We start from the raw sequence: 14,443 nt of genomic DNA on the forward strand, positions 1-14,443 counted from the left end.
CCGTGAGGGGAGGCCCGGCCACCAGGCGCTCGCATTCGAGCCCCAACCCCGGGCCTGGCTCCAGGGTGGGGCCCCGGCTGCGGCATGCCAGGCGACGTCACGGTCCTTGATTTTAATCTATTCATAAAGGGCTTTATCAAGTCTTAAAAAAAATTCCATGGTTGTTGTGTCATAAAAGACAAATTCTAAAGTTTTGTTCATTGTACTTTTACAGTACCTTAAAAAATATCACTATTAGTTTAGTCTTATTATTTTAAGGAGAAACTAAGCAAACATTGAACTATAACAACTATTTGTTAAATGAACTGACTCATTGCTTTTGTCAAAAGAAAATAAACATTAACTTGAATAAGTTGACGGTAAGAAATATTTTGCCATGATTAGGCACAATCTGACAGATAAACAACTACAACTCCCAGAATTCTGACAAAGACATATGGCCTCTTATTAGTAAAGCAGGCATTTGTTTAATGCTGTTAGTGACACTGTATCCATAGGCATTTGCCCCTGTGGGGAGAGGTACTGGCAGGTTGTGGGGCTGGGACGTGTCAGGTGGTAGTCACTACACCCATGGAGATGCTTAAGATTCAGCTGCAGGATGCAGGAAGGCTCGGTAAGTTGGTGACTGGATTTAACACTGTTACATTAATTTACACTGTCATCAAGGTGCATTTTGTCAGTATTTACATAGGTTCAAAATGATACAATACACTGAAGTCTTGTAAAATCTAATTCATGAAGTGAATAAAATTGTACTTTTTAAATCATGTATTTACACTTAAGGACAACACATACTTGCAGTGTGTGACATGTGTCACATCATGCGATGCAACGTCCCCCAGCCTATGATTTGGTATAATACTGTATGTTTCTCCATAAGTTAGACCCAGTGTGAGTATTCACCCATTGTTTATGAAAGTTTATGAATCTTTTGCCACAGCTTCCATTTAGTAAATTGTAATGTAAATGTTTCATAATAAATCAGAAACTAAATGACAGGCCTTCCTTTGTTCAGCAATGAAGCACACACACAGTAATGGCTGCAGGGTTACATCAGTCTGCATGTGTTTTCTAACCCGGGCCAACCTGTGTTTATCCATTAGCTGCACAAAGGTCTGTACAAACTCCAGCTCAGGCTGCTTCTCCTGGTCCAGCACCATCAATGGTGGGCTCATCACCACAAGCTTGGCCAAAGCCTCCGCAACGGCCCTCAGCCATTGGCATCACTGTGCAACTGCTGAAGACTCGTGGCTTGGCGGGCCTCTACAAGGGGGCAGGGGCCACCTTAATGAGGTCACACACATAAAGATATTAACATACATTCACACACATAATCACAATATGTGCCAGTTTATTTTACTGGCCTTTTTTTTTTTACTTTTGATCTAGACAGTTGACAAATTAAAGAAAAAACCAACATTAGCTCATTAAGTGTCTCACTAAGGTGTTGGGCCACCATGTGCCACCAGAACAGCTTCAGGGCTCCTTGGCAAAGTCTACAAGTCTCTGAACTCTACTGGAGGGATGAACACCATTCTTTGAAAAGATATTCCCTCATGTTGTTTTGTTGATGGTGGTGGAGATACTGTCTAGCACATTGCTGCAGCATCTCCCAGGTGTTCAATTGGGTTGAGATCTGGTGACTGTGAAGGTCACAGCATATGATTCACATTATTTTCATACTCATCAAACCATTCTGTTTAGCCATAGAGGCCTACAGCCAATCACTCACAGGTGCATAGGTAAAACACAGTTTAAATCCTGGCATCATTTAATATACATATAAAGTCTGCTTCTGCTGCTAATCGTTGCATCTGATGTTTGTCTCCACGGCCCCTCCTAGAAATTACACTCTAGTTTGTCAGTCCGGATGATCTAAGTTTAGTTATGTCACTTGTCTTTTGTAAAAAAAAAAAAAAGTGTATTCAACACTTAACTATCTTGCTGTGAACCATCCATGTTATGCGATTGGACAAAACACATACACACTCATGTGTGCTGATTCTGCATTGGAGTACATATTGTTTGAGTCACTGTTGTGATTCAGTCACACATTTAATTTAACTTAATTTAATGTAAATGTTTGTATAGTGCTTTACAACATGCCAAGGGTGCTCAAAGCGCTCCACAGCAAAACATATTAAAAATAAAAGCAGAACATATTAAGACACATAGACTAAAGAAAAAGAAAAACATGTTAAAATTACACAAATTGGAATCTGAGGTCTGTAGGCATCTATAAAACTGCTGCACAATAGAAATATGTGAATGTACAAGTAGAATAATATTACAGCATATAAAATCACATCTTAGAGCATTTCATTTTGCAGGGCATACAATTTACTGATGATTGGATCTTCAAGCGCTCACAGTAATGCAACGTTATGATTTTCAACCACATTATGCAAATAGGCCTGCTCTTTCTCCTGTCTTGGAGAAAAAAAAACGTGGTGGAATGTCATTCCAGTGTGTTCTGTCAGCACTACACCTATGCTCATGACCTATGGACGGGGACACTATCATCCTGGAAGAGACCACTCATTTATTCAGGTTTTTCCTTTTATTTGTCACCTGTCTGTATATGTATATTATTTCACACTAAAATAAAAAAAACAACTGTTCATATGGAGACATCTTATTATACACTAAAATAAAAAAACAACTGTTCATATGGAGACATAGCATCAGAAGAGAAGCATACACTCAGTCTCACTATCAATAGGTCCTTCTCAATTTATTTCTGGTTATATTTGTCTCTCTTCATGTCACTGGTGTTGCTCAGTCTATGACATTATACATTTTTTTACTTTGCTCTCAAGCTGAGAGTGATCTACTACACAGCCGTGCACAATTGCTGGTTCTTCCACTCTGTCTGTCCTTTCACTCTGCTCTGTCATTACTGCTTAAATGAGCTGATTTTAGATTGCATAACTCGTGCTGCATTTCTTGTATTTCCTCACACCTCTGCCAGTCAGCACTGATCAGTAGATTTTTGCAGCTCTAGTATGTCTGGCTGGTTATGTTATAGTTGAATGGGGCCATGTTTCTTTCTCTCTTGTGACTTCACCCTCTTGTTTTTCTCACTACTTCTCAAGATAAATTCTTTCTCCTTGTCACAACCTGTACCATAGCTTCACATTCTTTTCCTTCTGATTTAATCTAATCATTTCTAAAACCTTTTTTTTTCAGGGATGTCCCCTTCTCAATGATCTACTTCCCACTGTTTGCCAACCTTAATCAGCTGGGTCGGGAAAATAAAGGTGACCAGGCTGATGTGCAGTCCCAGGCGCCATTCTGGCAGTCCTTTGTGGCAGGCTGTGCTGCAGGCTCAGTGGCAGCTGTGGCTGTAACGCCGCTGGATGGTGAGTGCAAGAGAGAAAGAAAGCCCCTAAACTTGTTCTACTCACAAAGACTGCAGGTGTGTGCACCCACCCAGTGTTGCCATGTTTTATTCCAGTTTGGTACATATCAGGCAAATCAGGCATTCATTTAATGATACATTTTAAAGTGCCACAGTGTAACTTTTAAAGAATAAAATAACACAATCTCCTTGTTACAAATAGAAAGTTGAAATCCTAAGCAAAAAATATACACTTTCTAAATTCAATACAGAGGTTTCACTTCAGACTCATTTGGTCTGGTATGACCATTATGGGTATGACTAATATCTTATGGTCACTGAGGTTGGCTAATGTAAGCTAAACTTAGATATAGGTTGTCCACAACCACTCCTTCATTCACTTCTTTCTATATAGACACTCAATAGTTTACTTACCAGTGGGAGATAAATTAAGACAGTCATCATTTTGTCTCTTAGCTGAGTTACAAACTTTTCCCAGAATTCAGACACTCAAGTAAAATGGTGGACAATAAATGTGGTGAAATATTTAGCAAATGGGGAGCAGTTTTGGATGCAGTTTTATTTGTAACATTTATAAATGAGTTTTGACTTCTGTACTTGTGCTGCTATTTCATTACATGTTAGCAATTACCATTTTTCCTGTGGTTGTCATTTATGGCCACTGTGGCTCCTGTTTTCTTTAACTAGAACACAGTCATCTCAAAGTGCATGTACTGACAGCGTGTTCTGTGTTTTAAATACCTGTACAGTCATAAAGACTCGTCTGCAGACCTTGCAGAAAGGTGTGGGGGAGGACACATACAGAGGAATTGTTGACTGCACACGGTAAGACTATAGCCAGTGAAATAATATTTGTTGCTTCATTATAATAAAGTGGAAAGGCCCAAGTAACAATAACTTTTCTCAGCTTTCTTCATCTTTCTGTTCTGTCTATGCACTTCTGCAGGCGCATCATGAGGCGGGAGGGCCCAGCAGCATTTCTAAAGGGTGCAACATGTCGTGCTTTAGTCATTGCTCCTCTTTTTGGCATTGCGCAAGGTGTCTACTTTCTTGGGGTTGGGGAGGCTGTGCTGGGTTTCCTGGGATAGCAGTGCTTGGCATTGGTGGCATCGGTTGTCTTGTCTCTACACACATAACTTGCGGCTTCAATCTGCAGTGAATAAAGAGAGAGGCCACAATCTGCTAACCAGAGGAGAAGGGCTGGGTCTAAGATACAGACAGGCGATAAATTTAAGGAAAAACCTGAATACATAAGTGGCCGCTCCCAGGATGATAGTGCATCCATTCCTAGAGCACAAGGGGTCATTGAATGGTTTGATGAGTATGAAAACAATGCGAATTATATGCTGTGGCCTTCACAATCACAAAGTCTCAACCCAGCTGAACACCTATGATTTTGGAGTGACATGTTAGACAGTGTCTCCACTGCCATCATCAAAACACTACACGGGGGAATATCTGGGAAGAATGGTGTTCATCCCTCCAGTAAAGTTCAGAGACTTGTAGGATCAATGCTAAGGAGCACTGAAGCTGTTCTAGTGGCTCAACACCTTACTGAGACACTTTACAGTATGTTGTTTTTTCCTTTAATCTGTCATATGTCTGTATGAAGAAGCTGTATTTACTAATATGTGGACCAACCTGTTCACTTTAATCATACTTCTCTAGGTTTTTACATGCTGTCTTCTATAGGTTAAACAGGGTCCTGTGTATGTGTGTGAATAATTTGAGGATGCGTGTCCCATACTGTCTGCATTAGCCCAGCATCCTGGCTGGATTATGTCTAGAGCTGTTCCTTTCACCTGGGAGAGATTATTCTGTCTGGTTGTTTGTTGTTTAAGGCCACTAACTAAAATGCCTACCAATCCGACTGTTCATGATGAAGAACTGTGCACACATTTTTATTATAATATTGCTAACATTGTATAACATCTGATGTCAGTTTGAACAGAGTATTTGGCTTGACTTCAAATGCCAGTCATTTAGACAGTTTGATGACTTTCTTCGAATGAAAGAGTCTCCCTCTACCGATCCTGTTACATATTCCTCCATCTGCCAGGTCTGATTTGTAATCTTGGATTCCTTCTGGATTAGGAGATGCTGCCTGCCAGTGTCTGTATGGACATTTGTTAATCTGATGGTAAGGCTTTAATCCTTGTATCAGAGTACAATATACTCCTGCCTGTCCTTCCTGTCTCATAGCCTTGACATCCTCTTTTCTACAGCTTGGAAGAGTTGACATAAAACCTGTCAGAAGCCTAGGACTGATTTTACACATAATAGTATGTCAGTTTATATTATGTGTGCACAATATCTAAATGAAAATGTAATTAAAGTCTTATCATTGTGTTTAGTCAGTAAAGTATCAAAGCTGTCTTAAATAAGTTCAGTAGAGTTGGTGGTATTGAATTTAGGAGGTTGATTGTTTTTCTTACACCCACAGAGGGAGTATGGCACCTTGTCTTGCCAACTTTTTGCCATACCTGAAGTGAAGATCACTAGGTAGCACTAAAACCATTTTCAATGCAAAACATTTTGATGTGGCTAGTTTGTACTTAGGCTACTACATTTTCCTCACTTTAGAGTGAACATAGATTGAGTAAACTGTATACAAGCTGTAAATAAAGATCTCTCATACATGCTGATTTTGCTGTGTCACAAACATTTATTTGTTGTAAGTCGAGCGCTTCAGAACATTAGTAAACATCCTTTGTCCACCCACACACACAAACTAAAAAAAAAAACAACAAAAAAAAGTTGAATGACTGAGGTAGAAACGAGGTTTTGGGGAGAAGAGTGAGAAGAGAAAAGGGACAGTGGAAAGAATAAGGGAGAAGAAGGGAAACATGTAACTTTGATTCCTTTGGTCAAGTAGTAGGGAGCAAACAGTGTACCTCAAACAACTTAAGGAAAACATATTTGCAATGTTAAAGCAGTTCTTTACACAGCAACTGGAGAGCCACTTAAACATACATATGCAGAAGTGCACTTGTTGAATTATTACTCAATCCACTGGTACAAAAATAAAAAGGACATATGAATGCATTGATAGTATTCCCTTAAATATAGTAGCTTTCCTTTGACCCTGATGACTGGCAGTTGATTTTACACTCTTGCTCACTGAAATGATGGTCTGTCATCAACTTAAATATTACATCCATGTCTACACCGCACTCTTCAAATCCACTGCTAATCCGTGAACCTGCGGTTAGGGTTTGCACCAAACAGTTTCTCTCTGATTTCAGGCATCATCTGTCAGGAGTAAAAGTCAGGATGTAAATATGGATACACAAAAAACTAAATGGATAAAAACTGGATAAATTACTGACACTGCTAACACCATACAGTCTTATGCAAAAGTTTAGGCACCCCTTGATAAATAACAGATTTTGGTGATTTTTTTATTTGAACAGATGTTAACACAGTTTCTCTTGGAAATGGAAAAAATGCACAATATTTTCAGCAAACAGTGATGCATAGTTACTTCTTATGCCATAAATTGAACAAAAATAAAAAATAAAAACATTATTATGGCATGGTGCAAAAGTTTGGGCACCCTAAGAGTTCCAGAGTCTCAAAGTCTCTCACAAGGTTTCAGACCTTAATCAGCTCGGTAGATCTGATGCACAGCAACAGCTGTCATTGGTAAATGCCAATTTCAAAGCTGTACAAATACCTTGACTCTTCAAACCTTGTGCACACACTTGTGGACACCCAGCAACCATGGGTTCCTCTAAGCAGCTGTGTAAGACCCTGAAAATGAAAGTTATTGATGCCCACAATGCAGGAGAAGGCTACAAGAAGATAGCAAAGCGTTGTCAGCTTGCAGTTTCCACAGTAAGAAATGTAATTAAGAGATGGCAGATCAGGGGAACTGTGGAGGTCAAGATGAGATCTGGAAGACCAAGAAAACTCTCGGACAGAACTGCTCGTATGCTGGTCAGAAAGACAAATCAAAACCCCCATTTGACTGCAAAAAACCTGCAGGAAGATTTAGCAGACTCAGGAGTGGTGGTGCACCGTTCCACTGTGCAGCGATGCTTGCACAGACAAGGCCTTCATGGAAGAGTCAGCAGAAGAAAACCTTATCTGCGTCCCCATCATAAAATCCAACGTCTGAAGTATGCAACAGGACATCTACAGAAGCCCGATGCGTTTTGGAAACAAGTGCTGTGGACTGATGAAGTTAAAATAGAACTCTTTGGACACAATCAGCAAAGGCATGTTTGGAGAAAAAAAGGAGCAGCATTTCATGAAAAGAACACCTTGCCAACTATTAAGCATGGGGGTGGATCTATCATGCTCTGGGGTTGTGTTGCAGCCAGTGGCACAGGAAACATTGCACGGGTGGAGGGAAGAATGGATTCCACTAAATACCAGCAAATTCTGGAAGCAAACATCACACCATCTGTAAAAAAGCTGAAGCTGAAAAGAGGATGGCTTCTACAACAGGACAATGATCCTAAACATACCTCGAAATCCACTATGGAATACCTCAAGAGACGCAGGCTGAAGGTTTTGGAATGGCCATCACAGTCCCCTGATTTAAACATCATTGAAAATTTGTGGGTAGATCTTAAAAGAGCTGTGCATGCAAGACGACCAAAGAATATTACAGAACTAGAAGCCTTTTGCAAGGAAGAATGGGAGAAGATCCCAAGTACAAGAATTGAAAGACTTTTAGCTGGCTATGAAAAGCGTTTGCAAGCTGTGATATCTGCCAGAGGAGGTGTTACTAAGTACTGATTGTGTAGGGTGCCCAAACTTTCACAAATGAAGTGCTAAAACTTAAAGACAAGAGAAAGCCATTTGCTTGCAAAAGTAAAATGTTTTATCAAAGTTAATGATGTGCCTACATTTGAAAAAAATGTGTTTGTCTTTGCTTTGTGCACACAATATTTAAGAAACAATATTAGAATTAATTTTTACAGCATCCTATGTAGTGACCAAGCTTGTTTTACATCTGTAGCTGTGTGTAGGAAGCAGACCCCATTAGGGATGTATGTAAAAACAAACTAATTCCTCTAACCTCTAACTTTTTTTAAGAACATTTAGTTAAGCAACACCCACCTAAGGTTTGGTACACTCATGTTTAGCATGATAATCTTGCCTGAATTATCTAAAATGTTTTTCATTTTTAGATCTCCCACCTTCAGATGCCAAAACTTAGTAGGCTCTGGTGCCCTCCACAGGTAAGTACCAGAAAGTGTTTTTAAATGTAAATAGATTTAATATACAGTATATTGTTAAGGTTACTCTACCTGATGTGCCATAAGTTCTAGTCTGCTCTCCAAAGTGTTGGAAACCTTGATCTTCCCATTATCATTATACATTTCCACTCCTCCGCAGCTGTTAAAACAAAGAGTAGACATGTATTGCAAATATGAGAAAACCAAATTTAAATACGTCTTCACGTCACACCTTTCAAGCATGGTCATAATGAAAACAGTAAAAATAGGTACACTGACAACATATTTAAAAAAAACTAATCAAAGTGTAAGAGTTGGTATTAAAGTACATTAAATTATTTTACATGTCTGATGGTAGAAAACGTTCCAGGTCAATTCTGACTTCTATGTTGCTCTTCACAGCCTCTTTGTAGATAGGGATGTTCTTAGTAACTGCAGCCTGTCATGTATTAAAACAGAAAACACAGCATCTATCATAAATCATAAGTGTAGTAAAAGATGCAAAGATTCCTGCAATGACCTGCGTTTTCCTAAATAACCTGCTATTAGTACAATCACATCACTGTAGTCAGCTCAAGCTCACCTGAACCATTTCTACATCCTGCTTTCGACAGCGAACTGTAACTTTAGGTTCCAGCAGTCGATAGAATCCCTGAAAGGTGTAGAAGCACAAATGTGGAAAACACAAAGAAGCAACCAACCAATCAACTGTTGGTTTACTTGGATCTACCCCTGACAGCAGCTGGAGAATTTACCTGAAGCACCAGGCCCACCAACAGGCTGGAGTAGCTCTCAGGGTCTTTGGCAATCTCTGCAAGTCTTTGACGGGCCTCATTCAACAGATCCTGGAAAGAGAGCACAGGCGGAAATCAGGGGAAAAGTTTATAATGTCACACATTAATTTAGTTTAAAGTCATGAGCTTGCTCATATACACTCTTCTTCAGATAGTGTGGAATCAGACATAAAATACTGCAAACAGGCAGTTCTGTGCACCTTTGGTGACATGAAAATTATTTTTCTATGATACAAGGAACATAAAAGAAAATCAATTCATTCCCACTGTACTTGGGTAGTAGACCCAAGTGACATGTAGACCTTTGATTCAGGGATAAATAAGACTAAACATAAGCACACACGTACACTAATGACACGTACATATATGCACAAAAACCTAACTCATGAATGCAAGTTGCAAATGAGATACATTGTACAGTACAATGTACCAATATACTGTATGAGAAATTTCTGTGTCAGCTGTATAACATCAGCTGGATATGTACAGTAAGTATGTGTAACTCGAGTATGATCTCTAACCGAGATCATGTCGTCGCGTGCCTTCAGCACCTTCAGCCTCGCTTGGTTCAACAGGTTTGACATCTGGCTGCGGGGAGCGGAAGAAAAAGTCATTAGAACACATGTAAGGATAAGGATAATCACCTTTATTGGCCAGGTATGTTACACACAAGGATAAGAGTTGAGGATGGAATAAGATGATGTAGATACAAATTTTAAACTATGCAAAATTCTCTGGTAAGAACTGATTTGGTTGGTCAATGGTTTGTTGACACAGCTTTGCTCTCTTGTGTTTGTGGACCACACAATGCTGCCAAAGTCAAATAATCTCTCTCTGTAGATAGAGTTTTTAGCATTATTATTAATAAAAGACCAACAACTCACATTTTCTTATGCTGATCAATCTGCTTTTCCTTCTTCTCATAGTACTGCATGATTTTCACCCTGTGAGTCTGCACCAGACGACCTTTCTCAATGTTGAACTCTTCCTCTGCCTGTAAACAGATGGATCATTACTGGTCATTGCAGGGGAACAAAAATTACAGTACTGACAGACAGATATGAGGTAAGACAGCTGGCAATAACATGGATGCGTATTAGTCTGTGGTTGTGCATAAATTATCAAGCTGTACACAAAAATATGTTTTTGTAAACTCTTGTATAAGACAAATCATAATATAAAATATGTATTGTATGTTTTCTGTGTGAATATGCTTTAAAAAGTTACAACTTAAAAAATTACAAATACGAAATGAAAACTTAAGTTTGTGCTTTACTCAATATGAATACGATTTTACAAGTGACCTGTCAAAAAATACGTCACGTGGTCTCAGTCATAATGCATTGAACAGAAGCTCTTGAGTCCACAAAATGCGCATGCGTTCAAAGTTGGACTTTATTCTTGAATCTTGAAGCCTGGTGGATGTGCTTCGACAGATATGAATCACAAACCTAAGTTTTCACTTCGTATTTGTGATTTCTTGAAGTTATAACTTTTTAAAGTGTATTTTCACAGACAAAATACACACTACCTATTTGACATATAATTTAACTTATGCATAAGTTTACAAGAACAATTTTTTGTACAACTTATTAGTTTATGCACAACCGCAGACCCATATTACTGCCAGGTGTCTTAGCTCATAGACAGACTTCAGTTACCTTAGCATCAATTTCCTCTACTTTCTCATTTGCCTCTTGCTCAATGAAGGCCATCATGTGCTTGATCTGACACAACAAAAACACACAAGACAGTTCTATTGTTACGCAGAGTTCAGACTTACAAAACTTTTAAACTAATTCACAATTCGTAACACTCATAAAGCAATATGCACAAATTATTTTATTTAGCCTGCTGCTACATTATGCATGTATTTCTGTCAGTTTAAATGTAGCCATTGCTCATACTTTGTCAGCTTTCACGTGTAACAAGTGACACACTTGTATCAAATGACTGAAACCCAAACAAAATAAGCTGTAACGTTAGTGATTTATTAACAACCTCGAAAGTTAACGCAGTTGCATAATGTCTGCTTAACAGCTGTCATAACGGTAGTTTGGGTTTAGCTTGTGTTTACCTCATACCTCAGGTTGCAGTTACAGAGGTAAAACGTGCAAACTCAACAAGAACTACCTTTGCACTGTCTGCTTTACCTGTTTCTGTACATCCGCATCGGTGAGCGCCATATCTGCTCCTTAATATGGCTCGTTTTTATAAGTATGTCAAATAAGAAAACGTTTTCCGACCACTAGAGTCGAGAAAACAAAAACACTGAGAGGAAGAGACTTTTCCTTGCCCAGTGAACTTCACAAGAATATTGAGCGGAACCAAACTTCCGATTGTAGCTTTCAAAATAAAAGATAAAGATCTAAAAAAAAACTTTATGGGCAAAAAAGTCACGATATTTTGTTCTTTTAAACAATTTCAGATATTTAACTGCAAGGACAATTTGCATATAATAGACACAGTTATTCAATAAAAGTTATATTAACGCAGAATATAGGTTGGTCGCACTGTTTCAGTCCGTTTTGCGTATTTTGACAGCCCATAAGTTATTTTTAGTGACATATATTTGATGGTATCTTTTATCTTGCTCAGCTTAATTAGTTTTCATAAAAAATATCAGTTCAGAAGTAGCGTTACTTTATCACTTAATAAGGTTGCAACACTGTCCGTTAATCAATTAGTGTTATTTTGGAAGTTATGGCAGGAAGGTACGGGCTATATTCTCACTAGCTTGTGGCCCGCACTGTCTACGGAGTGCTGCTAAATGCCAGCGGTATTCTTGCTTCTCTAGCTACTGTTGCAGGGGACTGTGTCGCACATTTCACTTTAGCCTGTCGTCTGTCATCACCTGGTTGCTATTGGACAAGCTTGGTAAGAAGTGGACTCCCAATGAACTTAACTTAAGTTACTGATCTGAAGTTTTGCGTCCCCGAAATATTAGTTAAAACGTGTCATGCTGAGCTAGCAGTAGCTTGCAATGGTGTACTGAGATGTTAACGTTACAGCAAAAACTGGTCTGACCAAAAACGGAATTTTTAATGGAGCATTCATTAATGTAATTTGACAGGTGATTAACTAGCGAGCTACAGTATATGTGTGGTTATTAAATTTGTATGATTTTGTATAACATTAGTAAACGTTAGTAATTCGCAGTAGATAGTAATCGTCATTTTGGACAAAATGAATATATTATGTAGAATATAAATAAAAATAGTCTTAATATTTGTGAGCACCGTCGGAAGTTTGGCAAACTTGAGACTAACTAATTTGTGGTCCGCAAGGTATCAACTCATTCCTGGAGGACAATGTGAGCTGGTAAACTCGGAGTTAACATTTGCAAGGCTGTGTTTTAGTAAAGGGTGCTTTAACATCCAGAGAACCAGCAGGAAACTAAACCGTTAAGTAGGCTGTACGGATCTATATACATTTTCACGTGTGTTCACTAAAGCCACTTGGTGGAGAACTTGTCACGCCACGTGTGTTAAGGTGGAGAACTTGTCACGCCACGTGTGTTAAGTTGAACTGTTTCATGATGTAGGTGCAAAATGTAGACATCCAATTAATATCTGTGACATTAACAGTCACACAACCCCAAAGCCACAAAATGAATGATCAGATTTTAGTCTCATCACTCTTGCAAAATGGGCAAGAACATGTCTTCCTGACTCAATAGGCAGAGGACATTGGGACACAACTGTTTTGTGTCATACATAACGGCTGTTTTGCAGTTGAACACACATCACCATGATTTACAGCCCAAGGCTGATATGGATTACCTTATTTTGTTATTGGGTGCCTTAGCAGACATTACAGTGCTGCAGACTGCAGTGATGGCCACAGTAACAACTGATTATTATTCTTCCTCTGTCATTTTCCTCAGGTGAGACTTCTGGCTTTGACTGCAAGAGTTAATGTGCCTCAGAGTCTGAAACACCTGTGTTCAATGGCTACGTTGGGCTCTACATTTTCTGCCCCAACCACTGCCTCTGTGCCCGAGGGTTTCCATTATGAAACCAAGTACATTGTGCTTAACTACCTGGGAATGCTGCCTGCTGGTAGGTCACAGACACTAACTACAGCCCAAGGTGAGAAGAAAGACTATATATGTTTTAAGTTTTATTTAGCTATTTATTGTAATTTAGCCTGATCTGATTTAAGAGGCTGCTTCAATCTGAAACTGAAATGTAGAATTGGTCAACAGGGGACACACTGCTCTTGACTGAAGTGCAGCAAGGACACTGTTTTACTCCTTTCAAGAGTACTCTTCATGTTGTACATATACACACAGGAAGGCCAGCCGTCACACTTGTGCATTCATACAGTGCACAAATAGAGTTACGTGGACATGCACACATGACAGTAACAAACATTCAGGGTGTGTAGGCAGGTTACCACCTGTTTGCCAGCTCAAATTAGCCTTCTCTGACTCTGTCATGAAACACATTCATCAGTGTGTGTAAAGAAATGGATGGCATTTGGAGCTCTCAACAAGCGGAACTATAATACTTCCAATGTGCTTTCCGGAGTAACCAAAGGCTAGCCTGTCTTTACAGAGACTTTCATAGCAACCTTGTGCCGTGACCTCCAGCATGCAGCAGGCCTGTTTTTCATCTTGTTCACCAGTGGTGAAAGAAGTACACGGATCCTTTACTGCAGTAAAAGTAGCAATACAACAGTGTAAAAATACTCTACACGTAAAGGTCCTGCATTCAAAATGTTACTCAAGTAAAAGTACCAAAGTATTGGCATCAAAACATACTTAAAGCACTAAAAGTACTTATTAGCAGAATTTAACATTCCTGTTTATCATATTACATGCATTATTGTGACATCACATTTAATGTTGCAGCTGGTAAAGGAGGAGCTAATTTTAACCAACTTATTTAACTTGAATTACTGCTGGGTATCTTGTGAATTTTCCACCATAGATCACTGAGGCCTTATAATTATGCAGTATTTTTGTATTAATCTTGTTATGAAAAATAACTAGTAACTAAAGTTACAGTGAGGAACAGAAGTATTTGAACACCCTGCAATTTTGCAAGTTCTCCCACTTAGAAATCATGGAGGGGTCTGAAATTCACATTGTAGGT

The 14,443-nt window shown here is 39.0% G+C and overlaps 3 protein-coding genes across 3 annotated transcripts in view; 2 read left to right on the forward strand and 1 right to left on the reverse strand.

The window, feature by feature from the left end:
* slc25a18 (solute carrier family 25 member 18) overlaps positions 1-4,741 on the forward strand; it is a 22,399-nt gene extending 17,658 nt beyond the window's left edge. Inside the window, 5 exon segments of the mRNA XM_020602928.1 lie at positions 498-613; positions 1,104-1,293; positions 3,190-3,362; positions 4,111-4,186; positions 4,308-4,741. Of these exon segments, the coding sequence (XP_020458584.1) occupies positions 498-613; positions 1,104-1,293; positions 3,190-3,362; positions 4,111-4,186; positions 4,308-4,449 (697 nt within the window). The 3' untranslated portion in view covers positions 4,450-4,741.
* Positions 4,742-6,205: 1,464 nt separating this feature from the next.
* atp6v1e1a (ATPase H+ transporting V1 subunit E1a) lies at positions 6,206-11,678 on the reverse strand. Its single transcript, XM_020603021.1, has 9 exons — positions 11,498-11,678; positions 11,006-11,071; positions 10,229-10,338; positions 9,866-9,932; positions 9,306-9,395; positions 9,134-9,202; positions 8,895-8,989; positions 8,623-8,710; positions 6,206-6,613 (listed from the first exon to the last, which is right to left on the reverse strand). Exons 1-9 carry the CDS (start codon positions 11,528-11,530, stop codon positions 6,551-6,553), a joined length of 681 nt encoding a protein of 226 aa, XP_020458677.1. The 5' UTR covers positions 11,531-11,678; the 3' UTR covers positions 6,206-6,550.
* A 464-nt stretch (positions 11,679-12,142) lies between these two features.
* bcl2l13 (BCL2 like 13) overlaps positions 12,143-14,443 on the forward strand; it is a 15,626-nt gene continuing 13,325 nt past the window's right edge. The window contains exons 1-2 of the mRNA XM_020602966.1: positions 12,143-12,221; positions 13,231-13,435. Coding sequence (XP_020458622.1) covers positions 13,294-13,435 — 142 coding nt within the window. The 5' untranslated portion in view covers positions 12,143-12,221; positions 13,231-13,293. The remainder of the gene's footprint in view (positions 12,222-13,230; positions 13,436-14,443) is intronic.

Source organism: Monopterus albus, unplaced genomic scaffold (genome assembly GCF_001952655.1).
Source record: "Monopterus albus unplaced genomic scaffold, M_albus_1.0 scaffold59.1, whole genome shotgun sequence".
In the NCBI taxonomy this organism is placed as follows: domain Eukaryota; kingdom Metazoa; phylum Chordata; class Actinopteri; order Synbranchiformes; family Synbranchidae; genus Monopterus; species Monopterus albus.